This window comes from Stegostoma tigrinum, chromosome 1 (genome assembly GCF_030684315.1).
Source record: "Stegostoma tigrinum isolate sSteTig4 chromosome 1, sSteTig4.hap1, whole genome shotgun sequence".
Classification (NCBI taxonomy): Eukaryota; Metazoa; Chordata; class Chondrichthyes; order Orectolobiformes; family Stegostomatidae; genus Stegostoma; species Stegostoma tigrinum.
In genome coordinates this window covers 88,516,420-88,543,652 of record NC_081354.1, presented here as the reverse complement: position 1 = coordinate 88,543,652, position 27,233 = coordinate 88,516,420, and the positions used below count along the sequence as shown (strand labels likewise).

The 27,233-nt window shown below is 41.0% G+C and overlaps 1 protein-coding gene across 1 annotated transcript in view; it reads left to right on the top strand.

The window, feature by feature from the left end:
- Window positions 1-25,777, top strand: part of lgi2a (leucine-rich repeat LGI family, member 2a) — a 42,748-nt gene extending 16,971 nt beyond the window's left edge. The window contains exons 6-8 of the mRNA XM_048537866.2: window positions 4,101-4,270; window positions 21,481-21,645; window positions 24,489-25,777. Of these exons, the coding sequence (XP_048393823.1) occupies window positions 4,101-4,270; window positions 21,481-21,645; window positions 24,489-25,306 (1,153 nt within the window). The 3' untranslated portion in view covers window positions 25,307-25,777. The remainder of the gene's footprint in view (window positions 1-4,100; window positions 4,271-21,480; window positions 21,646-24,488) is intronic.
- The last annotated feature ends 1,456 nt before the right edge of the window (window positions 25,778-27,233 follow it).

Below are 27,233 nucleotides of genomic sequence, written 5' to 3'. Positions count from 1 at the left end.
TGAGGAGTGAGTATCAGCAGATTATGATTTTAGGAATAGACCAAGCCTATTAAAGTTCATTTGGCTCTGTTTGTGCCACCTGCCAATCAAAGTGGCCATTTCACCTTCATTTCTTATGGTACCCCACAAATTAATCAACATCAGAGACCAAACTGTAGTCATTTAGCGCATCTTGGCCAAAGTTGATATTTCTCATTGCTGAAGCAGTTAAATCATGATTAACTGAGATAACAAAGTATGGAGCTGGATGAACGCAGCAGGCCAAGCAGCATCTTAGGAGCACAAAAGCTGACGTTTCGGGCCTAGACCCTTCATCAGGAAAGGGGGATCGAGAGAGGGTTCTGAAATAAATAGGGAGAGGTGGATTGAAGATGGATAGAGGAGGAGATAGGTGAAGAGGAGAGTATAGGTGGGGAGGTAGGGAGGGGATAGGTCAGTCCAGGGAGGACAGACAGTTCAAGGGGGTGGGATGAAGTTAGTAGGTAGGAAATGGAGGTGTGGCTTGAGGTGGAATGAGGGGATAGGTGAGAGGAAGAACAGGTTAGGGAGGTGGGGATGAGCTGGGCTGGTTTTGGGATGCAGTGGGGGGAGGGGAGATTTTGAAGCTTGTGAAATCAAGATTAACTGCCACTTTCTTGATGCCAGACAGTGGTTCCACAAAGTTTCAGCCTTTACAATGTTTTATATGTTGATTTGAGTCTTTTTGGTATTGTACGTGGTGTACGTGGTGTACCTTGCTGAATATCTCCTGCCAATAATGTCTAGATGTGTCACAGTTGCTGAAAATAATGATTTGGACATGATGGTCTTCAGTGACAACAGTAGTGACAGCAATGCAACGGAGCCCCTAACAACATTTTAACAAAGGACATCGGCCTACATTAACAGGGACACAGCAAAAGAAAAAACAGTTGCAATGTTATAATTTTGTTCTGCTTCTTAATTTTTTGGCTTGCCACTCCTGTGTGTTAAGAAATGGTATTCCACATCACAACTTCAAAGACAAGACTTCAAGAAAAGCTTATTTGTAGACTCTTGTTTTCTTCGTAGTGCCAGAATTAGTTGTGTGCAGTGAAATTCTGAGTAGTGCAGTTCTCCATGTAACACCACTTTTATTTCTCAATAGACATTGAAACTTAGGAGTTATTGTTGTTGAGAAGCCAAAAGCCAAAACTAGATGTTGCTAAATGTGACGGTGTTGTATCAATAGAAAAGACAGGGATGCTTACGGGCAGCAGTGTAGATTTGAAAAGCTATCGCTTTGACTGTCTTTACCAGTGTTCCTAGTATAGGACCATTTCTTGCATCCCAAACAGCAAATGGGTAATTAGGAGAACTGCTAAGAATCTACTTTGTTATGAAGAGGAGGTCTGGTTAGGGATCTACTGTTGGCAAGCAAGTATCAGCATTCATGATGGCTCCATTATCTGTAAACCAAACCAAATGAAGTTTGTCAAAAAGGAGCTATTTATAGCCACTAAGGGATTAAGGTCCTTTCCACATCATTATTACTTTGTCTTTGACATATGAATGTGTCTGCAAAGGAGAATCACGTTTAAGCAGCTTCAGTTAAAGCTGGCCAAACAGCAATTCACTGACCATGGCAGAATACTTGCCAAAAAAATGCATAACTGTTTTCCACGGGCATCTTAACAGCAGCAGCACCACAGTGACTGAAATACAGAGCACCTGTCCCATCCTAGCCTGGACTGTCAACTCTGCTGCAGGCATAGTTCGCCCTAATTAGAGAGAACTTGCAACCTCAGAAACGACAGAGAGGTCTTTTCCTAGGGATCATGCAGATTATGGCAAGCGACAACCATCTCACCAGGCTAAAAAAAGCACTGCTGCTGTTTGAACAAAATTAGAAAACAAACATTTGTACTCAGTCATGCGAAGACTGACGTGCAAAAAATAAAAGAACAGAAGCATTCATTTAGTGTTGCAATTTGTGGCTTTATTATTAAGAAACTCAAATAATTGTTGCATTCCACGGTAATTGCCAATTTAAACTGGTACCTTAATTAGACCTGGTATACTTTGCTTCAATCTGCAAAATTAATTTGATGCCTGACTAGGCAAGTTCTATGCATTGTTTGCAAATTATCCCTATGCAAAATATTCATTTAGCAACCATGCAACTTTAACAGGTAACACACCTACAATTTTTTTTTACTTTTATGACATAAAATCACCTTATGAAAATCTGGTACATAAATACGGGCTTAGACCGATTGAGCCAAATGCTATGTTTCTTTGCTATATAGAAAGGAACAATCACGCATTAGTTATTAAAAAGTGCACATTCTCTAAACTTTAATTAGTTTCTAAGGGAACTTATCAAAACAATTTCCTCGTTTGTATGCAGTTTTCACATAAATGTTTGTAACTAAGGTAAAATAAGCTCTTGCGTCAATTTCATTAGAATTTCGCCATTTCAACAAAATAATCGATGGTGCTCTTGTGAAATCTTAATAGAATCCAGGTAAACTCCTTTTTCTGCTTTTATTTAAACTATGTGGTGAAACCAAATGTAAGACTGAGTAAATCTTTGTAAAGTTCTGTTGTGGGATCAGATCAAATAACTCTCAGTCTGGAGAATTAAATATAGATGGAAATGTTGCCCTGGTTCACCAGGGATTAAAACAAATGGCCTGAAAACTTGAGTTTCTGAAGTGCCTGCCCTGATTCTCCGTTCTGCATTGCTATTGATTTGGTTTTAACGCTGGGAGTCCATCTCAGAAAATATACCTTAAGGTAAAAATTTTGGCTGCATTTAAAATCCTGTAACAAGAAATACTTCAAAAATCTGTTCATCAGATCCTTAGTGACATGCTAATAACTAAGGATTCTTAAAAGTGAATTTCGCTCCCAGTTTAAAACCTCAGCTTTCTTTCAGCTATTTTCAGTTTTTTTTTCTTTATTTTTGGAAGACAAACACTGGAAATAAAGCAAAGGTAGATTGAAAAAAAACCCATCAAACGGTCCTGAAAGTGAACTATTCCCAAATCTCAAACAAATAAGCAAGACTGACAAGAAACAGTTCATGAGAGGATTCCAATACTTTTACACAGTTGACAGATAGCACTCCTACCTCAGTGGCAGTTCCACAGTAATAAAGTATGTAAGGATGACAGGGAGTCATTGCAGTAAAATGGCAAATGATACTGGATAAGGTCCTGTGCAATGCTGGTCAGAGTGTACTAGCTGATCTGAACCTTGCATTAATTGAATTCGCTGTGTGTCACCACTTTTAAATACTCACATTACAGATTCTATATAATTTGAAGATGCAACCAACTGCATTATGAAAAGTAACATTTGCCCATCCGTTGAATATTCCATCCATCCTCAGATGACTCAACATTACATTCAGCTCATCAATGGCAAAGCACAACCTGTTTTAATTCAGAAAATGTTACCTGTTCTGAAAATTGTAATCCTTAATGGTTAAACTTCTCCCATAACAACATTTACAAACAGTATAGTTCTTGTCTGTCTTGACTGTTTACGGAGAAAATAAGTATTTTTGCATATATTTAAAAATATGGATACTGATTAAAATGAATGACATGGAATTGACTGTGAATAGGAAGGAGATGTGGGTTTACCCTCTGTGCTGGTTTTGACACTTTACAATGTCATCTAAATGAGGTGTTGAGCATCCTTGCATTAGATAGAGGCGGGAAAATCATGTGAAACTTTGTCAGTTTCATTCAGTGTAGATTTCACAAATGATAAAGAATGGTAGGGTGCAGCTTTGATAAGTTTATTACTGAAGTCTGACTTTTTAAATTAGTTCATTGATGGGATGTGGCGTTGCTGGCAAGACTGCCATTTATTGCTGTGGAGCAGGTGGTTTTAAGCTGCATTTTCAAATTACTGCTGTTCATGTGAAAATACACTCACAGAGCACGTAGATCAGGAGTTCCAGAAATTTGACCCTGTAATGATGGAAAACAAAATGGTAATGGTCATCCAAGGTAAGGACAGTCTATTGTGCAGATGCAACCCAAATGGTGTTGTCACTGTTCAGAGATAATGAAATGCAAAAACTTCCTATTACAACAATTCACTCAGTATTTTCTTTAACTATTTAGAGATTTACGTGGAAATGAACTCCAATGTGACTGTAAAACAAAATGGATGATGAGTTGGCTGAAGACCATAAATGCCACAGTGACTGATGTTTTGTGTGCTGGCCCACCAGAACACGAGGGCAAGAAACTAATAGACCTGACAGCTTCTGACTTTGACTGCATGTCAACAGGTATGTCATCTTCCATATTATGTGTTTGCAAATTGGAAGTATAAATGTATTTTCAATTATAATTATCATAATGATCAATATTTCTTAGATCTATGTAATAATAAGTGAAACATGGCCTATTTAATTCACAATTTTAAGCATTGTTTTCCACCATTCTAATCACCGGAATCTCAAATGATATTTGGAAATAAAGCAAATAATGGGAAGAATTAGAATGAAAATTATTTTCTGAATGTGTTTTATTTATTGTGCCTTTTTTTTCCTGAAACTGGACACTGTTGAAACATGACTTTGGGACAATCAATAAATTGTTTAGCAGTAAGATAATAGACAATAGACAATAGGTGCTGGAGTAGGCCATTCAGCCCTTCTAACCAGCACCACCATTCATTATGATCATGGCTGATCATCCACAATCAGTTTCCTGTTCCTGCCTTATCCCCATAACCCTTGATTCCACTATCCTTAAGAGCTCTATCCAGCTCTTTCTTGGAAGTATCCAGAGAGTTGGCCTCCACTGCCTTCTGGGGCAGAGCATTCCATATATCCACCACTCTCTGGGTGAAGAAGTTTTTCCTCAACTCTGTTCTAAATAGCCTACGCCTTATTTTTAAACAGTGTTCTCTGGTTCTGGACTCACTCATCAGTGGAAACATGCTTCCTGCCTCCAGAGCATCCAATCCCTTAATATGTCTCAATCAGATCCCCTCTCATCCGTCTAAACTCAAAGATGCACCTTTGCTCTTGAGTTCTGAGATACCTAATCTGAGTTGATCTGCATTTTTTTTTCTTTACTCATTCATGGGATGAGGGCTTTGCTGGCTAGGCATTTATTGCCCATCCCTAATGTCCCAGAGGGCAGTTAATAGTCAACCACTTGTAGTTCAGACCAGGTAAGGATGGCAGTTTCCTTCCCTAAAGGATATTAGTGAATCAGATGGGTTTTTCCAACAATCGGCAATGGATTCATGGTCATCATTAAATCCTTAATTCCAGATATTTGTGGAATTCAAATTCCACCATCTGCCATGACGGGATTCAAAATCAGATCCCCAGAACGTTGTCTGGGTCTCTAGGTTAACAGTCCAGCGATTATACCATTAGGCAATTTCTTCGCCCGTCATGTAGAAATGCTACATTCGTCTTTAAGGCTTGTTGACTTCTGAAGGCGGATTGTCGTGGAGTTAAAGATAACTAAAGTTCCCACTCCTGATCACCATCCAGTGATTCCTGCTGGGAAGTGCAAGTGATTAATTTTGCGAAAGATCTTGTTGTCTTAGTGCCTGTCCCTTGATATTAATTAGCCTTACATCACTATACATGAATAATTAACACTGATTCACTGCATGATTCAGTAACTTCCATGACTGCAAGGGAAGAAACAGGAATAGAGGAAATGGAATTGACATCTAAAGTAGATGGGCAAATTCCATATATATATTAATAATAAAAGGGTTGTCAGAGAAACTATGCTGCCTGTTAGGGATCCAAACAAACTTCCACTGGTTGACATAGAAGACTTGACTGAGATTCTAAATGTGTATTTTGTATTTGGTGTTCATCAAGGAAGAAGAATTTGTCAAAGCTATGACAAACAAGGAAGGTATTGAAACACTGCTTGAGATAAAAATAAAGAAGTTGTGCACAGAGGCCAGATAAGACAAGGAAAGAAAGTAGAAATTGTGTGGGAATTGGCAATAATCTTCCAATCTTCCTCAGATATGGAAATAGATTATGTAGTAATGACTAGAGAATTGAAAATGTTATATCTTTGATAAAAAGGGAGAAAACAAAATTCTGGCAATTATAATCTGGTCGGTTTAATGTTTAATAGTGGGTTTGATACAGAAATAATAAACTAGAGAAAATTACCAGCCATTTCGACCTGCATAGATGAATAAAGGAGAATAGCTTTAGATCTGTTTGGGTCAAGTCATGATCAGATGATTTGCTTGATTCTTTGAGAGGACAGAGAGGGTGGACTTGGACAGTATAGTTGTTGCTGCATATATGAAGTTTTAAAAGACATCTGATAAAATTTCACATTTGAGATTTGGTGGGAAAACTGGGGTAAATGGTGCAGTAGCAGTGTAGATACAACATAGTTGGAGATTGAAAACACTGAGTTAGGTTTTTAATCTTTTTTTCTGAAGAAGGGTCCTGACCTGAAACATCAGCTTTCTTACTCCTCTGATGCTGCCTGGCCCGCTGTGTTCCTCCAGCTCCACACTGTGTTGTCACTGAGTTATGTTGACTGTTTTTCAGAAAATGAGACTCACAAAGTTTATTTTTGTTACTATGCCAATGGCTCAGAGACGAATCATGGGGTGCAATTTCAAAATCTGTAGATGACTGGGATAGTTTTAATCTCGTGAATACTCAGGACAATAGTAGTGGACTTCAAGAGGACATAGACATGCTGTTAGATTGGGGGAATGTGTGAAATGAGGCAAAATATGAATGGCATAACCAAAGAAACTAAAAGCTAAACTAAAATACTAAATGGATACTTTGATAATAGCTCATTGATCCAAAAAACTGGGCTGGATTTTACCCAAGGCTTTGAAACTCCAACATCAGTATTGACTAAATCAAAGTGAGATGTAATGTACGAAAAATGTCACTACACTAGGAGACAACTTCAGATCTTATCATGGTAGCTGATGGAATTTACATTTATGCAATTCAATTGATTAATAAAAATAAAAACTGGGAATTGAAAGCTAGTTTCAGTATTGGTGCGATGGTACTATCATCAGTTGTCGTAAAAGACTATCTGTAACAAATGTCCTTTAGAGAAGGAAATTTGTTATCTTTAACTGTCCTGTCCTATATGTACCTCTTAACTGCCCTCTTACATGGATTAACAAGCCATTCAGTTTTAACAAACTAATACAGAAAAGTCAAAACAGTATGTAACTATACCAATCATTTAGAACATAGAGTCCCTACAGTGTGGCAACTGCCTTTCAGCCCAACAAGTCCACACCAACCCTTGCAGAATCCCATGCCAACCCACCCCCTTATAACCCACCTAAACTACACATCCCTGAACACTATAGGCAATTTAGCATGGCCAATCCACCAGGCCTGCACACCTTTGGACTGTAGGCGGAAACCGGATCACTCAGAGGAAACCCACATGTTATAGGAGAATGTGCAAACTCCACACAGACAGTCGCCAAAGGTTAGAATTGAACCTGGGTCCCTGGCACTGTGAGGCAGCAGTGCTAACTATTGCGCCACCATGCTTTAAATTTAGACTCTGGTGTGATTCAATTTAACATTGATCTAGATGCTAGAATTGATTATATCATACCCAGCCCCAAGAGCCCCCTGAATTAAGTCACTTTTACCTACAAGCTTCGAGCTTGAAGCAAAACTTTTCCATGTGTCAACAAACAGCCGGGACTAGTTTAGTAGTCCTGTTCGAGAACAGCTTGGTTGCACTACTACTGACCAATGTGGCTAAGTCCTGAAGTATATATCTACCAGCAGAGAAAATAAGATAGAAAAACCTACTAGACCTTGGCCACACCAATTGGCTTGTCACACATGAGCCTGTCCATGACAGCATTGACCAATGCACAGTCTTTGTCTTCACACTGAGCATGCTGTCTATTGTGTTTTGTGCCACTGTGACTGTGTTCAATGGTATAGATTCCCAACCGATTGAACAACACAAAGCTGAGGCAACCATAAGGTGCTGCAATGCATCACCAACGACAGGAGTCTGAACCTCAATCTATAACCTCATGGCCCAGCATAAATACCCCACTGTACCATTAATATCAACTGGGACACTGATCCTGGTTCAAAGAAGAGTGCAGGAGGGTAGTCAGGAGCAGCACCTGACATACCTAAAAAATGAGATGTCAATCTGAAGCTACTTCACGGGACTACTTGACAAAAACTTCAAGTAGCATATCATAGCCGAACTAAGTGATTCCACAATCCATAAATGAAGTCAAAACTCTGCAGTCCTGCCCCGACCAGTTGTGAATGGTAGTAAACAATAAAGCAATTAAGGAAGGGACGTGGCTCCACAAATCTCCCCATCCTTAGTGACGGTGGAGCTCAGCATAACATACAAAGAAGTACATACAAAACAGGAGCAAAAGTAGACCAGTAGGTCCCTTAGGCCTGCTCCACCATACCATAAGATCACAGCATATCAATTTGCATTTTGAATTCCACTGTTCCATCTACTCCCAATAATGCTTGAGCCTTTGTATTAAAATTATTCACAACATCCATTTCCTTCTGCAGAAATTAGTTCCAATATTGTGGAACCCACTGACAGAAAAAACTGCTCCTCATCTCTATAGTCAAAAAAAGCAATCTCTAATTTTAAAACATTATTCCTTAGTTCTGGACTCGCCCACAAAAGAAAACATTCTTTCCATATCCACTGTTTTAAGACCATTCAGGATCTTACACATTGCAAACAAGACACCCCTCTTTTTCAGCTCCAGTAGTAACAAGCCCAGTCTGTCTAATCTATCCTTGTAAAACAATCTACTCATTCTGGGCATCAATCTAGTAAACCTCCTCTGAACTGCCTTTAAGACCATTACACTTTTCCTTAAATAAGGAAATTAGAAAATTCAAGCAATGGTCTCTCCAATGCCCTGTACAACTGAAGCATAACATAACATTCTTGCTTTTATGTACAATTTCTCTCAAAGGATAGCATCCCATCAGTCTTCTCAATTACTTGATATATCTGCATACTAATTTTCTGTCACACATATACTAAATCATCCAAAAACCTCCTCACCTTTAGAATTCTGTAGTTATTCTTTGTTTCAGTATTACTCTGCTTTTTCATTTTTCCTGTCAAAGCACTTCTCTTAGGATTGTAATTATTCTAGTTTTCTCTGCTTTATAGCTATCACTCAGATGCCTTTCATGTATTCTTTGGTGAAGACAGAGGCAAGATATTTGTTCATTTTATCTGCTATTTCCTTATTATCTACTATTCTTACTCTCCAGAGAACCAAACTTACTCTACTTAACTGGGTGGCTCGGTGGCTCAGTGGTTAGCACTGCAGCCTCACAGCGCCAGGGACCCGGGTTCGATTCCAGCCTCAGGTAACTGTCTGTGTGGAGTTTGCACATTCTCCCCATGTCTGCGTGGGTTTCCTCCCGGTGCTCCGGTTTCCTCCCACAGTCCAAAGATGTGAAGGCTAGGTGGATCGGCCATGCTAAATTGCCCATAGTGTTCATGGGTGTGTGGGTTATAGGGGGGTGGGTCTGGGTGGGATGCTGCAACAGGCGGTGTGGACTTGTTGGGCCGAAGGGCCTGTTTCCACACTGTAGGGAATCTAATCTTAACCCGTTCCTTGTTAAATACCTATAACATTGCTTGCTACTTGTTTTTACATTCCAAACTAACTTCCCCTTGTTATCTAATTTTTTCCTCCTGATTAACTTCTAATCATTCTCTGATGTTCTTTATATTCTGATCAATCACCTGACTGCTATTTATTTCTCCACAGTTAAATGCTCTTTCATTAAGTTTGATGTCTTCCTTGAATTATTTAGTTAACCATGGACAGTGGATCCACTCTTTAGCATTTTTCTTTGTGGCTGAAATACATGTATTTTGAATCATCTGAAATATCCCCTGAAATGAATGCCACTTTTTCTCAATTGATCTAACCCCTAGCCTAGTACATCAGTTCATTTCAGCTAGGTCAGCTTTCATATCCACATAGATACCCTTATTTATGTTTAAAATACTTGTCTTAGACTCAGCCTTTTCCCTTTCAAACAGAACACAATTCCAACATATTGCTGTTACCTCGGGGTCCCTTAGTTCAGAGGGTATTAATTAATCCTGTCATATTACACAATACCAAATCTAATATAACCTGCTCTCTGGTTCCAGTGCATGCTGATATCAGAAATTATTTTAAAGGCAACCTATGAACTCCCCATCCAGGTTTCTGCTAAAAATCTAACTTTTCTAGTTTATAAGTAGATTAAAGTTACCCATTATTATTGCTGTTCCTTTATCACAAGTTAACACTATTTACTATTGTATACTTTGTCCTACATTGTAGTTACTGTTCAGGGCTTGTAGACTCCTGCCAGTAGCGACTCCTTTCCCCCACTATTCCACATCTCCATCTAAATAGATTCTATGTCCTCATTTGCTGGACCAAGTTCATCTCTCACTATTCAATAAATGCTATCCTTGACTGACAATGCTACCTCTCCACCTTTACCTAACTTCCTACTTTTTGTAAATGTCATTTACGTGTCAGATGTCAACATTCAGACCCAATCCATGTCCTGCTGAAGCCATATCTCTGTAATCACTATCAGATGATTTTTACTTATTTCAAAGTGCCCTATCAATTTGTTTACTTTGTTGCGCATGTGATGTGCACAGAATTTAGTTTTGCCTTTTTGTTATGTTTGTAACATCTGGTCCCGATTGCTGGTGCATGCCTGGGTGTTTTCTCTCTGCCTTTTCCTAACATTCTCATTTTCCAAAGTACTATTTTCTATTTTTACCATGTCCCCACTCTTTGACAGATTGCATCTTTGCATATTTGACACCTTGCCCTTTAAAACTGTCCCCACTTCCATGGTTACACACTCCACAAAAGCACTGTCTCCAACGTGGTTCAGGTGTAGACCTTCTCATGGTTCAGGCCTACATTCCCCAGTGCCAGTGCCAGTGACCCAAGAACTGGTTCCAAATTCTCCCAAACTAGACTTTGATCTAGAGATAGCAAGAACTGCAGATGCTGGAATCAGAGATAACAGTGTGGAACTGGAGGAGCAGAGCAGGCCAGGCAGCATCAGAGGAGCAGGACAGTTGTCGTTTTGGGTCGGGACCTTGATCTACGTATTATTCTCTCTGATTTGATGTACCCTATACCAATTTGCATACAGCTCAGGTAATTATCCAGAGATTATCATCTTTGAGCATCAGCTTTTAAATTTAGTGCCAAGTCCTCATATTCTTTATGTAGAACATTTTTCCTAGTTTCACTGATGTCCTTGGTATCATTGGGAGTCAATGGGCTGGTGATATTATTGCTAGACTATTAATCCAGAAACTCAACTAATATATTGAATGCTGCCATGACAGATGATGAAATTTGAATTCAATAAGAAGAAATTTGCAATTAAGAATCCACTGTGGCCATGAAACTATTGCCAATTGTCAAAAAAAACCCATCCGGTTCACTAATATCCTCTAGGGAAGGAAATCTGCCATCCTCACCTGGTTCGGCCTGCATGTGACTCCAGACCCACAGCAAAATTGTTGACACCCACTTGCCCTTTAAAATGACCTAGTACCACTCAGTTGTTGAGACTTCTTAGAAATTGATATTTAGGAATGAAACTAGCATCTGGCATTGACTCAGACAGCTGAAAAGACGTTGGCAGAAACAGCAAAGTCCTCCTTACTAAGATCTGGGGGCTAGTGCCAAAGCTGGGAGAGCTGTTTCCCAGATTATCATGCAACAGCTTGAAATAGTCATACAGAATCATGCCTGGCAGACAGTGTTCCAGGTACCACTATCACCTTCCTTATACCACTGGCATTTTTCCTAGTTTTACCCAAGCCCTTGGTATTGTTGGGAGACAATGGGCTTGTGATATTATTGCTGGACTATTAATCCAGAAACTCAACTAATATAATGAATCCTCTATCACCAGCAGTATGGACCCAGCGCAGGCGGTTATACAGTGGTATACATTTGGCAGGGAGTTGCCATGGGAGTCTTCCACATTGATTCCGGACCATATGAAGTCTCATGGTTTCAGGTTAAGCACAGACAAGGATACCTCCTGCTGGTTACCATGTACCTTCCTCCCTCAGCTGATGAATCTGTGCTCCTCCATGTTGAACAACACTTGGAGGAAACACTGAGGGTGGCCAGGCAGCAAAATGTATTCTGGGTGGGGGATTTCAATGTCACAACCAAGAGTAGCTCAACAGCAGTACAACTGATTGAGCTGAATGGTTCAAAGGACGTAGCTGCTAAACTGGGTCTGTGGCAGATGGTAAGGAAGCCCACAAGAGGGGAAAAACATACTTGACCTCATCCTTTCTAATCTGCCAACTGCAGTTGCATCTGTCCATGACTGCATCAGTAATAATGGTCATTGCACAGTCCTTGTGGAGACAAAGTTCCATTTTCACATTGGGAATAACCTCCAATGTGTTGTGTGGCACTATCACCATGCTAAATAGAACAGACTTTGAACAGATCTAGCAATTGAAGACTGGGGATCCAAAAGACAGATAGGCCATTAACTGCAGCAGTATTGTACTCTAGCACAATGCACAACCTCATGGCCCTGCATATTCCCCACTCAACCATTACCATCAAGCCAGGGATTAACCCTGGGTGAATGGAGCGCGGACCAGGAGCAGTACCAGGGCATACCTGAAAATGAGTTGTCAACCTAGTGAAGCTACCAAACAGGATGAATTGCATGTCAAGCAGCAAGTGATTGGCAGAACTAAGTGATCCCTTACCCAACAGATCAGATCTAAGCTCTGCAGTCCTGCCACATCCATTGTTAATGATGTTGGACAATTACATAATTCACGGGAAGATTTGGGTCCACAAATATCCCCATCCTCGATAATGGAAGAGCCCAGAACAACAATGCAAAAGATAAGGCTGAAGCATTTGCAGCAATCTTCAGCCAGAAATGCCAAATGGTAGATCCATCTTAGCCTCCTCCAGTGGTCCCCAGCATTACAGATACCAATCTTCATCCAATTCGATTCACTCCACATGATGTCAAGAAATTGTTGGAGACATTGGATACTGTAAAGTCTATGGGTCCTGTCAACACTGTAGCAATAGTACTGAAGATTTGTGCTCCAGAATTTGCTGCTCCCCTAGCCAGACTGTTTCCAATGCAGTTACAACACTGGTATTTTCCGATCAATGTTGAAAATAGCCCAGGTATATACTATACACAAAAAATAGGACAAATCCAACTTGGCCAATTGCTGACCCATCAGTCTACTCGCAACCAATAGTAAAGTGATGGAAGGTACCATCAACAGTGCTGTCAAGCAGCACTTACTCAGCAATAACCTGGTCAGTGATACCAGAGCCACTCAGTTCCTGAATTCATTGCAGCCTTTGTTCAAACATGAACAAAAGAGCCGAATTCCAGAGGTGAGGTCAGAGTGACAGCCCTTGACATCTAGGCCGCATTTGACAGATTGTGCCATCAAGCACGCTGTAGCAAAATCAGAATCAATAGTTATCAGGGAGCAAACGCTCCAGTGGTTGGAGTCATACTGGCATATACAAAGATGGTTGCGGTTGCTAGAGATCAGTCATCTCAGATCCAGGACATCTCTGCAGAAGTTCATCAGGGTAGTGTCCTAGGGTCAACCATCTTCAGCTGCTTCATTAATGACCTTCCCTCCATCATAAGGTCAGAAGTGGGAATGTTTGCCAATGATTGCACAAGGTTCAGCACCATTTGTGACTCCTCAGATACTGAAGCAGTCCTTGTTCAAATTCAATCAGATCTGGACCTGGGCTGACATGTGGCAAGTAACATTCACATCACACAATTGCCAGGCAATGCCCATCTTCAATAAGAAACAATTTAACAGCCATCCCTTAACATTCAATAGTGCTGCTATCCACTGTCAACATCCTGGGGGTTACCATTGGCCAGAAACTCTGGCGAAGATCTTTGCTTCCTCACTCTCCACGGGAGTCGTATCGGAAGATTGGAGGGAGGCAAATGTTGTTCCTCTTTTCAAGAAAGGGAATAGGGAAATCCCTGGAAATTACAGACCAGGCAGTCTTACATCTGTGGTCAGCAAGGTTTTGGAAAGAATTCTGAGGTTTAGGATTTATGACTATTTGGAAAAGCATACTGTGATTAAAGGGAGTCAGCATGGCTTTGTGAGGGGCAGGTTATGCCTCACAAATCTTATTGAGTTCTTTGAGGAGGTCATGAGACAGATTGACGAGTGTCGAGCAGTGGATGTGGTGTACATGGACGTCAGCAAGGCATTTGATAAGGTTCCCCATGCAGGCTCATTCATAAAGTCAGTGGGTATGGGATACAGGGTGATTTGCTGTCTGGATTCAGAATTGGTTGGCTGACAGGAGGCAGAGAGTGGTTGTAGATGGTAAGTATTCTGGCTGGAGGTCAGTGCTGAATGGTGTCCCGCAGGGCTCTGTTCTTGGGCCTCTGCTCTTTGTAGTTTTTATAAATGACTTGGATGAGGATGTTGAGGGGTGGGTTAGTATGTTTGCTGATGACACAAAGGTTGGAGGTGCCGTTGATAGTATCGAGGGCTATTGCAGGCTTCTGCAAGACATTGACAGTATGCAGAGCTGGGCTGAGAAATGGCAGATGGAGTTCAACCTGGATAAGTGCAAAGTGATGCATTTTGGAAGGTTGAACTTAAATGCTGAATATAGGATTAAAGGCAGGATTCTCGGCAGTGTGGAGGAACAGCGGGATCTTGGTGTTCAAGTGCATAGCTCCCTTAAAGTTGCCACCCAAGTGGATAAGGTTGTTAAGAAAGCATATGGTGTTTTGGCTTTCATTAACAGGGGGGTCGAGTTTAAGAGCCGCGAGGTTATGCTGCAGCTCTACAAAACCCTGGTGAGACCACACTTGGAATATTGTGTCCAGTTCTGGTCGCCCTATTATAGGAAAGATGTGGAGGCTTTGGAGAGGGTGCAAAGGAGGTTTACCAGGATGCTGCCTGGACTGGAGGGCTTGTCTTACGAGGAGAGTTTGACTGAGCTTGGACTCTTCTCTCTGGAGAGAAGGAGGAAGAGAGGTGACCTGATCGAGGTGTACAAGGTAATGAGAGGCATGGATAGAGTCGATAGCCAGAGACTTTTTCCCAGAGCAGGATTGACTGCCACGAGGGGTCATAGTTTTAAGGTGTTAGGAGGAAGGTATAGAGGAGACGTCAGAGGGAGATTCTTCACCCAGAGAGATGTGAGAGCATGGAATAGTTTTCCAGTGGTATTCGTGGAAGCGGAGTCATTAGTGACATTTAAGCGACTGCTGGACATGCACATGGACAGCAGTGAATTGAGGGGAATGTAGGTTAGGTTATTTTATTTTTGGGTTAGGATTATTCCACGGCACAACATCGTGGGCCGAAGGGCCTGTACTGTTCCGTACTTTTCTATGTTCAATGTTCTATGTTCAATTGGACTTGCCACATAAACACAGTGACTACGACAGCAGAGCAGAGGCTAGGCATATGTGGCAAGTAACTCACCACCTGACTCCCCAAGACCTGTTCATCATTTATAGGTCAGGGTGTTGATGGAATACACCCCACTTCCCTGCATGGGTGCAGCTTCAAGAACACTCAAGAAACTTGATACCATCCAGGACAAAGCAGCCCAACTGATTGGCATCATATCCACAAGCACCTACCCCCTCTACTGCTGACACTTGTGGCTGCACTGTGTCCTATATACAAGGTGCACTGCAGAAATTCACCAAAGATCCTGAGACACACCTGTCAAACCTAAGACCACTTTCATCGAGAAGGACAAGGGTATCAGATACATGATCTCATACCATCTGCAAGTTCCCCTCTAAACCACTCACCATCCTGACTTGAAAATATATCACCATTCCTTCACTGTTACTGGGTCAGAATCCTGAAATTCCCTCTCTAAAGGCAGTGAAGGTCAACCCAAATGGACTGCAGAAGTTCAAGAAGGCGGCTCACCACCGCCATATTAAGGGTAACTAGGGACGGGCAATAAATGTGACCAGCCAGCAACCCGGATTTAAAAAAAAACCTACATGGGCCAAGATCACTGGATCCTCCCTTCCCAGTGCATATTCCTTTCCAACCCTAAGCATTTGCCCTGAACTCTGATAAATCATAGCTCTCTGGACCCTTGCTGTATGCAGTGGAGAATGGAGTCCTATTCCTCTCATGATACTAACTCCTCCTGCTACTAATGCACTCCTTGTTGCTTTCTCCCTTCAAAAGCTTCATTTACTGCAATGCCGTAATCAGTCTGCTCATCCAACCCAAGAGGACCCCAAACCTATTGGACAATTGCAGAGCCTGATGCTCCTCTCGCACTCTAGTTGCCCTCGCCTGTCTAACTCAAAGTCACACCAGTGAACCCAGTGTCAATGACCACTAACCTCATTAGAAAACCCAATCCTAAGTGTTTTGCCGAAGAATGGTCCAGACCCAAAACGTCAGCTTTCCTGCTCACCTGATGCTGCTTGGCCTGCTGTGCTCATCCAGCTCTACACCTTGTTACCTAAGTGACGTGACTTGTTTCATATAATGAAACTTTCCCTATACCAATGCATTGCAGTGTCTACAGTTCAGCCTCCAGCTCATAAACTCTGCGCCAAAGCTCCTTGAACTTCAATCAGTTACTGCAGACATGTTGTGCCTTAATCACAGTGGTATCCAGGAACTCCCATACACTACTGCCTTGGCATACCACCTGAACTGCCAACTTTAAGTATTTAATTATATGGTTCTGTTATTTATGATGCATTTTATACATTTATTAACCTTACCACCAATTCTTATGCTGTGTTAAATTTAAGAATAGAAAAGACATTAATCACTTGCCAGATACTACCAAACAGATAGCTAATTTCTCTGTAACCGAGCAAGAACAAATTCCAATCAGCTACAATAAATCTAGCTTTGTCTCTAACTGCCTGGTACAATGTTCTTTTCTCACTTGCTGCTCATGATAATGCTGTCTGCCTGACCAGAAATCCTTGTTTAGTCCTTAGGTGACGTTGGTTACTGTCTCAGGGTCATCGTCTCAGTGATACTAACTCCCTGACTCATGATCCTCACCCTGTCTGCTCCTTTATGTAATGCTGACTCCACATCTTGGGGTCCTTCTTTTGTTCGCTCTTTTAGGTGATGTTGGCTGCCTGTTTTGGGGGTCCACCTTTTGCCTCCTCCTCAGTGAAAGAAGCATGTGCAACCTGATTCAGCCAGAAATGACAAGTCGAAGATTCACATTAGTCTTTTCTTGAGATCCCAGCAGGAGATCGTCAGTCTTCAGCCAACTGGCTTCACTCCACGTGACATTGAGAAATAGTTGAAGGAATTGGATATTTCGAAGTCTAAGTCTTGAAAAGAACTCAGTAATAACACTGAAGGCGTGTGCTTCAAAATGCCCATGCCCTTAATCAAGCTAGAAAGCCAAAAAGCTAAAAACTAAAAAGCAGGACAAGTCCAATTTGACCAATTATTGCAGCATGGTGGCTCAGTGGTTAGTACTGTTGCCTCACAGTGTCAGGGACATGGGTTCGATTCCACCCTGTGTAGAGTTTGCATATTCTGCTTGTGTCAGCATGGATTTCCCCCAAGTGCTCTGGTTTCCTCCTATAGTCCAAAGATGTGCAGTTTAGGTGGATTGATCATGCTAAATTGCCCCACAGTGTCCAGGGATGAGCAAGCCAGGTGGAGTAGTCATAGGAAATTCAGGGTTACAGGGATAGGTTGGGGGCTGGGTTTAGGTGGGATGCTGTTTGGAGGGTCTGTGTGGACATGATGGGCCAAATGGCCTGCTTCTACATGGTAGGGATTCTATGATTAGTCAGCTCTTGATCATGAGAAAAGTTGTTGACTGGGTTGCTTGACGGTGCTATCAATCAGCATTCACTAGCAATAAGTTGTCCACTTGTGCCCAGTTTGGGTTCTGCTAGGGCCATTCAGCTTCTGATCTTGTTACAGCCTTAAACCAAACATGGACAAAAAGCTGAATTCCAGAAGAGAGGTGACAGCGACTGTCATTGCATGTCACGGGAGTGCTTGACTGAATGTGATGTTACTGAGGTCTGGCAAAAGTGGAGTGAATAGGAATCAGGAAGAAACTGTTCCATTGTTTAGAGTGTGATATCTCACACAACGGAATTGGTTGTAATTTTTAGAGGCCAATCATTTCAGCCCAAGGCATTGATGCATGAATGCTTCAGGATAGTGTCCTCAGTGTGACTCTTTTAGTTGCTTGATCATTGACTTCCTTGAAATATAACATTAGAAACTGTCTGACTTTTGTGTGACACTAAAATTCTAGTCTCTTTTGAAATGAAAATCAAAGTAAAATACTGCAGATGCTACAAATCTGAACTATAAAGCAAAGGGCTGGAAAAACTCAGCAGGTCTGGCAGCATTTGGGTGAGAGAAACAGGGTTAATATTTTGTCTGACATAACTCTTTTCTCTTCTGAGTGATAGAGTTATATTGGACTTGAAATGTTAAATCGCTTGGGTTTCTCCAGTATTTTCTGTTTTTATTACTTAATACAACGAATGCTAGAGAAAACTTTATTCTGACTTTTCAAATTTTTGAATAAATGAAGTTATGTACATGGAAACAAAACACAAAAATACTTATGGTATAGTCCACATTGTCAGTTCCTGTTAAAGATCAACATCACTCCACAAATATTTTCAATTCTGCTTCCCTATTGTTACATTGATTGGTATACTGTAATTGTTTCCTTTTATGTAGTTGTAAACAATCAATGCCTTGACAGAATGTTACTAAACACAAGTTTAAAAATGTAGCAGTAAGCAAATTTTGATCTTAATTCTAAAGTGCAACTTTGGTGTAATGTTAGTACTGCATGAAATAAAGATCACAAATTTATTATTGAAACAACAAGATGTAGAGCTGAATGAACACAACAGGCCAAGCAGCATCAGATGAGCAGGAAAGCTGATGTTTCAGGCCTAGACCCTTCTTCAGAAAATTTATTATTGCTTGTTTCGCTCTTTGTCTGACTGAGCAAAGCTCGTAATGTCAGAAACTGTATAATATCTTTTAAGATGAGTATGATTTTCTTTTACGAGTGTTCCTCCAAACCAAATTATAAAATCTAAGATAACAAGGTGTGGGGCTGGATGAACAGAGCAGGCCAAGCAGCACCTTAGGAGCACAAAAGCTGATGTTTCGGGTCTCGAACCTTCATCAAAAAAGGGGGATGGGGAGAGGATTCTAAATTAAACAGGGAGAGGGGGGAAGTGGATTGAAGATGGATAGAGGAGGAGATAGGTGGGGAGGTAGGGAGGGGACAAGTCAGTCCGGGGAGGACGGACAGATCAAGGGGGCAGGATGAGGTTAGTTGGTAGGAAATGGAGGTGCAGCTTGAGGTGGGAGGAGGGGACTGGTGAGAGAACAGATTAGGCAGGCAGGGATGAGCTGGGCTGGTTTTGGGATGCAGTGGGGGGAAGGGGAGATTTTGAAGCTGGTGAAATCCACATTGATACCATTGGGCTGCAGGGTTCCCAAGCAGAATATGAGTTGCTGTTCCTGCAACCTACGGGTGGCATCATCATGGCACTGCAAGAGGCCCAGGATGGACATGCTGTCTAAGGAATGGGAGGTGGAGTTGAAATTGTTCGCGACTGGGAGGTGCAGTTGTTTACTGCGAACGAAGCTTCGGTGTTCCGCAAAGCGGTCCCCAAGCCTCCGCTTGGTTTCCCCAATGTAGAGGAAGCAGTATACCACATTGGCGGATGTGCAGGTGAACATCTGCTTGATGTGGAAAGTCATCTTGAGGCCTGGGATGGGGGTGAGGGAGGAGGTGTGGGGGCAGGTGTAGCACTTCCTGTGGTTGCAGGGTAAAGTGCCGGGTGTGGTGGTCAAGGATGCCCTCGATTGTGTCTCCCGCACCTCATCCCTCACACCCCTCGCAATAACCGCCAAAAGAGAATCCCCCTCGTCCTCACACTCCACCCCACCACCCTCCGGATACAATGCATCATCCTCTGACACTTCCACCATCTACAATCCGACCCCACCACCCAAGACATTTTTCCCTCCCCACCCTTGTCTGCCTTCCGGAGAGACCACTCTCTCTGTGACTCCCTTGTCCGCTCCTCACTCCCCTCCAACCCCACCACACCCGGCACCTTCCCCTGCAACCGCAGGAAGTGCTACACTTGCCCCCTGACCTCTTCCCTCACCCTCATCCCAGGCCCCAAGATGACTTTCCACATCAAGCAGATGTTCATCTGCACATCTGCCAATATGGTATTCTGCATCCATTGTACACGGTGTGGCTTCTTCTACATTGGGGAAACCAAGCGGAGGCTTGGGGACTGCTTTGCAGAACACCTACACTCGCTTCGCAGTAAACAACTGCACCTCCCAGTCGCAAACCATTTCAACTCCCCCTCCCATTCCTTAGACGACATGTCCATCCTGGGCCTCCTGCAGTGCCATAACGATGCCACCCGGAGGTTGCAGGAACAGCAACTCATATTCCGCTTGGGAACCCTGCAGCCTAATGGTAATCAATGTAGATTTCACCAGCTTCAAAATCTCCCCTCCCCCACTGCATCCCAAAACCAGCCCAGCTCGTCCCCGCCTGCCTAACCTGTTCTTCCTCTCACCTATTTCCCACCCCCCCACCTCAAGCTGCACCTCCATTTCCTACCTACTAACCTCATCCCATCCCCTTGACCTGTCTGTCCTCCCCGGACTTACCTATCCCCTCCCTACCTCCCCACCCATACTCTCCTCTGCACCTACCTTCTCCTCGTATCCATCTTCAGTCCGCCTCCCCCTCCCTCCCTATTTATTTCAGAACCCTCTCCCCAGTCCCTCTTCTGATGAAGGGTCGAGACCCGAAATGTCAGCTTTTGTGCTCCTGAGATGCTGCTTGGCCTGCTGTGTTCATCCAGCTACACACTTTGTTATCTTGGATTCTCCAGCATCTGCAATTCCCATTATCTCTGATCACAAATTATAAAACCTTCTTGTTTTATTTATTTTTTGAATTATTATCTAAAGGTTATGAAGTTAAATTATTTTTTTCAAATTATGTTTGATTCTCATGTTTGTGTACATTAATTAACCTTAAAAGACTAAAAAGGGATGTACAACCACGAATCGTGTGTGTTATCTATCAAAGAGTATTAACGTTCCTGGGCTATTACTGAGGAGGTAAGAAGCAAAATGGTAGCAAGCTCAAATCAGAAAACCAGCAATGTGATAGCTGTGGTTTCTAAACCACACAGAGCTTCCAGAAAGTGAAATCTATCTCTGATGACCTTGACATAGGAATTCCAAGAAGGCTGAGTTAACATTAAAATGGTGAAAGCAAATATATGCTTACAGCTGGAGGCTATTAATGATTCAGTAGACAAAAAGATAAATCAGTTCTGGTGATATTTATACAGTAATGACCAGTAAAAAAACTTTTTATTTGCAGAGTTTGTGCTGCACCAGATCTTACCGTATGAGTCTATATCTGTGAACACATTCTCTTTTAAGGATGACGTGTATGTAGCAATTGCTGAACCTAATGTGGGAAACTGCAGAGTGCTTGAATGGAACTATATTGAGATGAATTTTAGAAGTTATGATAATATAACTGGTACGTATGAATCTAACTAATGGCGATTAAATGTATTGTGCATAATTTTTATCATTTTTAAATTTGAATCCCTGTTAATATTTTAATGTCCTTTGTGACCATCTGATGTTATCTGGTCCTCAGCCATACAAATAGAGAAGGGAGGAAAGCACCTTGTTACATTTCTTGGAGATATACTGAAACATTTCACATGTAATGAAATACTTTCTCGTCTTGATAGATGGGTTCAGAGTTGACCCCTGCTGTGCTGTGATTTGCTCCTGCCATGTATTTACTTGATCCCTGTCACGTATTGGGTTGATTCCTTCCATGTGCTTAATTGATCCCTGCTATTTGTTGAGTTGATCTCTGCTGAGAGCTGAGTTGATCCCAGTTGTGTACTGAATTGTTGATTTCAGCTCCAGTACCAATGAAAGCCTCACAACTGGTGCTGGCTGTCCAGGTTAAGGAAAAAAAAACAATAAGGAGGGTCTCAGATCCTGATATCCATCCTTCGTTATTGGAAAGTCCACATGCATGAAAATCAGGTGAGGACAGGATTAGATTCCATCTTCATCCATTTGCTCTGTGGATTCATCCGTGAAGAAAGCCCATGTTGGTGATGTATAAAGGAGCTTTGTCCACTGCACTGTACTTTCAAGTTGATTGCCAGCTTTAGAAGGGGATGTCAGCGTTTTGCTAATGATATTATATTTCAGTTCAGAATTTACATGAGTCTTGAATACATTGTTCTAGCTCATTGTGCTAGACTGGCCATTCATAATGCATTTGTGCAGATTTTTACAAATTAGAAGCCAGTGATGTGACCTGGTGTACCAGTATAATTAATATTTTGCTAGCTAACTCTTGACTGTAAATGTAAGGTTGTGTGTATTACATCAGTATCCAATGCACTGCATTTGATTATGTCATCTTTGCATTATCTGTGATTCAGTCAGAAAAATAGTAGCCATGGCATAGGAACTGCTAAAGGACCATTTCAACACGATTAAATTTTTAAGACTGAATAATTATACACAAATGAAGATAATGAACCAAAAATCTATGTCAGTACCAAACCAAACGAGTATTCTAACCTCCTGAGTGGAGTTGAATCAGGTGGGAAATGAAAATGAAAGAATATCAAATTATTAAGCCAAACTAGTTAATTTTAGTCTTTCTAAGTTCTACACTTCTTGGATTGTATATTTGTGGAAAATTATTATAAAGTGATGTAGACATTGCTACAAACATTTTTACTGTTTTATTTATAATTTGCACTCATTCTTAGTTCACTTTGCCATTTCATTTAAAGATTCTCCCATTATATTGTATTCTGTGTCTCTGAGAGTGAGATGTAATTGAGGTTGAAGCCTGTCAGTGGTATTTTACAACTGGTAGCCAGGAGGTGTGAATGTAGCGCATGCTAAATACTCATGAGGGTCATTATTGTGGGTTTCCCAAGTTGTTTGATGTGGAGGCCTGCCTTACACCAGATATTGTGAGCAAATCAAAATGTGAATATGAAATATAGCCTATAACTTCCCACAATGTCAACATGATTTAACAACAAACAGGGCAACCTAGAAAATGAGCAAAAGTTCAGTAACACTATAACACGGCAACATACTGATGGTGAAAAAAAAAATTGTTAGGCAGACTTTGTCACATAAATAGTACAAAGTTCCAGGAGCTCAAAAACCATAATTCCCTCTGAATGTGAGTACCAGTCAATAAAGTCATGAAAGAAGTGCAACACAATTTTAGTTTGCATAACTGGAATGTCCTGGCATCTGCTCAGGTTAGCATTACTTTGTAGAAAAGCACCAGAAAAGTCAGAAGTGATGGTAATGGCCTTTAGTCCCCACAAAACTTCACTCCCTTCAAACTAATGCCTACTTGCCTTCTTTTGTAGGCCTAGGTCTCTGCTGATTTACTGGTCTTTTGGGCCCTTCTGCTCCTTTAACGACCAACCACTTATTCTGGTGTTGCAGCAATGGTGTTTGAGCAGCACTGTAATGTTACAGCCAGATATTGGCTGGATCTGTCTCAATGGTATGAATCATCATGCCTCAGTAAAGACAGCTGATCTAAAGAAATGGGTTAGGGTTGAGACAGTTTTAAAGGTTCAGGGAAAAGGGTCATCCTCTCATAATTGTGTATGTCTGTGTTTTTCCATCTGCATTTTACAATGTTTAATAGGTGTTACAATTCAGATTGTTAATATACTATGTGATAATCAGATAATAGGAGGCTGTTTGTTTCAAAATTCAACTGAATTTTAAAAAAAATTAACTAAAATATGGGATGAAAGCACTGTCTGTCTAAGCGTAACCACGCTCTCCTCCCTCCCTATCTCCATAACCACTCTCCCTTCAGCTCTACTACATTTGAAGGATCTTCACGTTCCTCCAATTCTGACCACTTCTGCATTCCTAATTTTCATTGCTGTCTTGTTGATAGTTATGTTTTCAGCTGGTCTCCCAAATCTTTATGTCCCAAACTCTACTTCTGTTTTTAAATTTGCCTTTAAAACTGACCATTTTGTCTAAGATTTTTTAGCTATCTGTCCTAACATAGTTTTGTATAACTTGGTGTCAGATTTGTTCCTGAAAAGCACTTTGGGATGCTTTACTGCATAAAGGATATATATAACTGCAAATTGATGTTGCACCGAGTAGCCTCTTCCATGTCTTCCTTTCTCTCTCTCTCTGGCATACAGCCTCTTTATGTAAAAATATCCTTTTTGAAACAAGTGTTCATTTTACATGACTTTCACATCGATTGAGCTGTGTGCATTTGTCATTGCATGGTCTGACCAGATGAATATAGTGTTAGATAACAGTTCTGTGCTACTTTTACAGGTCAGTCCATAGTTGGATGCAAAGCAATATCACTTCAAGAACAAGTCTTTGTGATAGTTGCACAACTCTTTGGTAATTCTGTCATTTACAAATACGATGAGAGCTGGACCAAATTTGTGAAATTTCAGGAGATCAAAGTTTCTCAAATTTCAAAGCCAAATGATATTGAGGCATTCCAGATTGAAAATGAATGGTTCTTTATTATAGTCGACAGTTCAAAAGCTGGGTTATCAACAATATACAAATGGAATGGCAAAGGATTTTATCGTTATCAGACTCTGCATGAATGGTTCAGAGACACAGACTCAGAATATGTCAACATTAACGGTAAATCATGTTTGATATTAACCAGTCAGTCACAAGACCCAGCCATTTTTGAATGGAACAAAAAGACAAAACAGTTTGTTCAACAAAGTACAATGCAACATATGGAGGATGTCATAGCTGTGGAAAGTTTCAGAATTAAAAATGATCTGTTCATCTGCCTGACAAAATTTATTGGAGATTCTAAAATTTTGAAATGGAATATAACACATTTTGTTGAAGTTCAAGATCTCCCTTCAAGAGGATCAATGATACTGCAGCCATTTTCATTCAATGATCGACACTATTTGGTTGTAGGCAGTGACTACACTTTCTCTCAGATTTATATTTGGGACAATCAAAAGAAAGCGTTCACAAAATTTGAAGAAATGTATGTACAGGCTCCTCGGTGTTTTACTGCTGTATCCACAGATCGAATGGATTTTTTAATTGCTGCAAGTTTTAAAGGTAGCACTCAAATTTTTGAGCATGCAATTGTTGATTTAAGTCTGTAACTTAATAAAAAGATATTGAATCCAAATAGGTGAGTTAGATTGCTATTGAATCTTTTGAAGTAAATGCAGAGGAAGCTGGAGTAAATGTAAAATATTAAACATAAAGCAAATGTACCATTAGAAGAAAAACAGCCACAGAAACTGAACAATCAGGTAGTCTTCTCTTTCTGTGTCTGCTGGCTTTCTTCGTGAGGAAAGCTGAAGCATGTTATTTTCCTTGATATTTGTCAAAGACGCAGATGCATTGACTGTCTTCCTCTAAATTGCTAAACTCAGAATCAAAACTACATTTATTGACTATAACAAAGTAATTTGAAATGTGCTTTCCTTTTACTATCAGTACATTACCTGCAGTAGCAAAATATTTATGAAATGAGCTCTTATTCATTGTTAATATATATTCTAAGTTTAGGATATGCATATTACAATTCTAACATGTCATGTTAGGCAATAAATACAAATGTCCAAGCTTGATGCAATCTTATAGAATAAAATATTCTTCCTGAATTAACATTATATTAGCTGGCTTACTTGTTGTTGGCACAATCAAATACCATTTACACAACTCATTTCATTAGCTAGATTTTTGAATTGGCTCTTTTTTTTTCATGAGTACTTTCCACTTCTGAATTGCATTTACCATATCTGACACATTTTAACTTCTAAGTTAGCTTGATGGAAGAAGCTAGGCAAGTACGAGGGCAAGTTACTGAACAGCAGAATGGTAGTGGTGAGGATTAAAAAAGAATGTCTACTCACTACCTTTCTTTGTCAGAAAGCTGTTTATTTCTGCTGCAAAGATAAGGGGGAGCAATTCCTGTAAATCTATGGTGAACAAAGCCAGGCAAGTGGTAGGTCACAGAATCCCTACAGGGTGGAAACAGGCCCTTTGGCTCAACAAGTCCACACCAACCCTCACAGCATTCCACCCAAACCCATCCCCCTATAACCCACTTACCCTACACATCCCTGAACACTATGGGCAATTTAGCATGGTCAATCCGCCTAGCCTGCACATCTTTGGACTGTGGGAGGAAACCAGAGCACCCGGAGGAAACCCACGCAGACATGGGGTGAATATGCAAACTCCACACAGACAGTTGCCCAAGGATGGAATCGAACCTGGGTCTCTGGCGCTGTGAGGCAGCAGTGCTGAACACTGAGCTACCGTGCTGCACAGATCGGAGACTGTGACCATAATTCAGTAGGACTGAGGTAATTATGGCTAAGGACAAAGATGAAATGGATATAATTGTGTGAAGTCTGATTTTAATAGGACACGATTTGAACAAAGTGGACTGGAGCAGCTAGTGACAGAAAAATCCACATCAGATTATTGATATAATGACAGTGCAGGGCCGACATGTTCCCATAAAAGGTCAAAAGTGGGACCAATTAATTCCAGAGAATCGTGGCTATCAAGGATATACAGAATGAGGTAAGGAAATGAAAGGAAGCTTACGGTACATATTGAAGGCTCAAAATAACAGATGCTGTTGAGTATAGAAAATGCCAGGGTTGCTTGTAAAAGAAATTAGGACAGCAAAAAGAAGACAAAACTAAAACTGGCAGATTAAGGAAAATACAAAAGCAGTTCATAAGTACATTTGGGATAAGAAAAGAATCAGGGAAAGAGTAGGGGATTAAAGTGGTAATCTGTGTAGGGGCCGGAAGATGTAGCTGAGATTTTAAATGAGTAGTTAGTTTTTGGATGGTCGTATCTACCTTTCTGTGATGCATGAAAAAATAAAAAAGAAGTTTAAAAGATTCAACCAGCCAGAGTATTTAGCTCGACAGTAACATAAACCGAGATTTAAAATAAAATCCTTTGTATGCTGCTGAGATCACTGACAAGTGTGTCTCTAATGGGTGGGATTAGCAGGAATTCCAGTTTTAGGCAGGTTGATATATTTCAACTCTTTCCAGT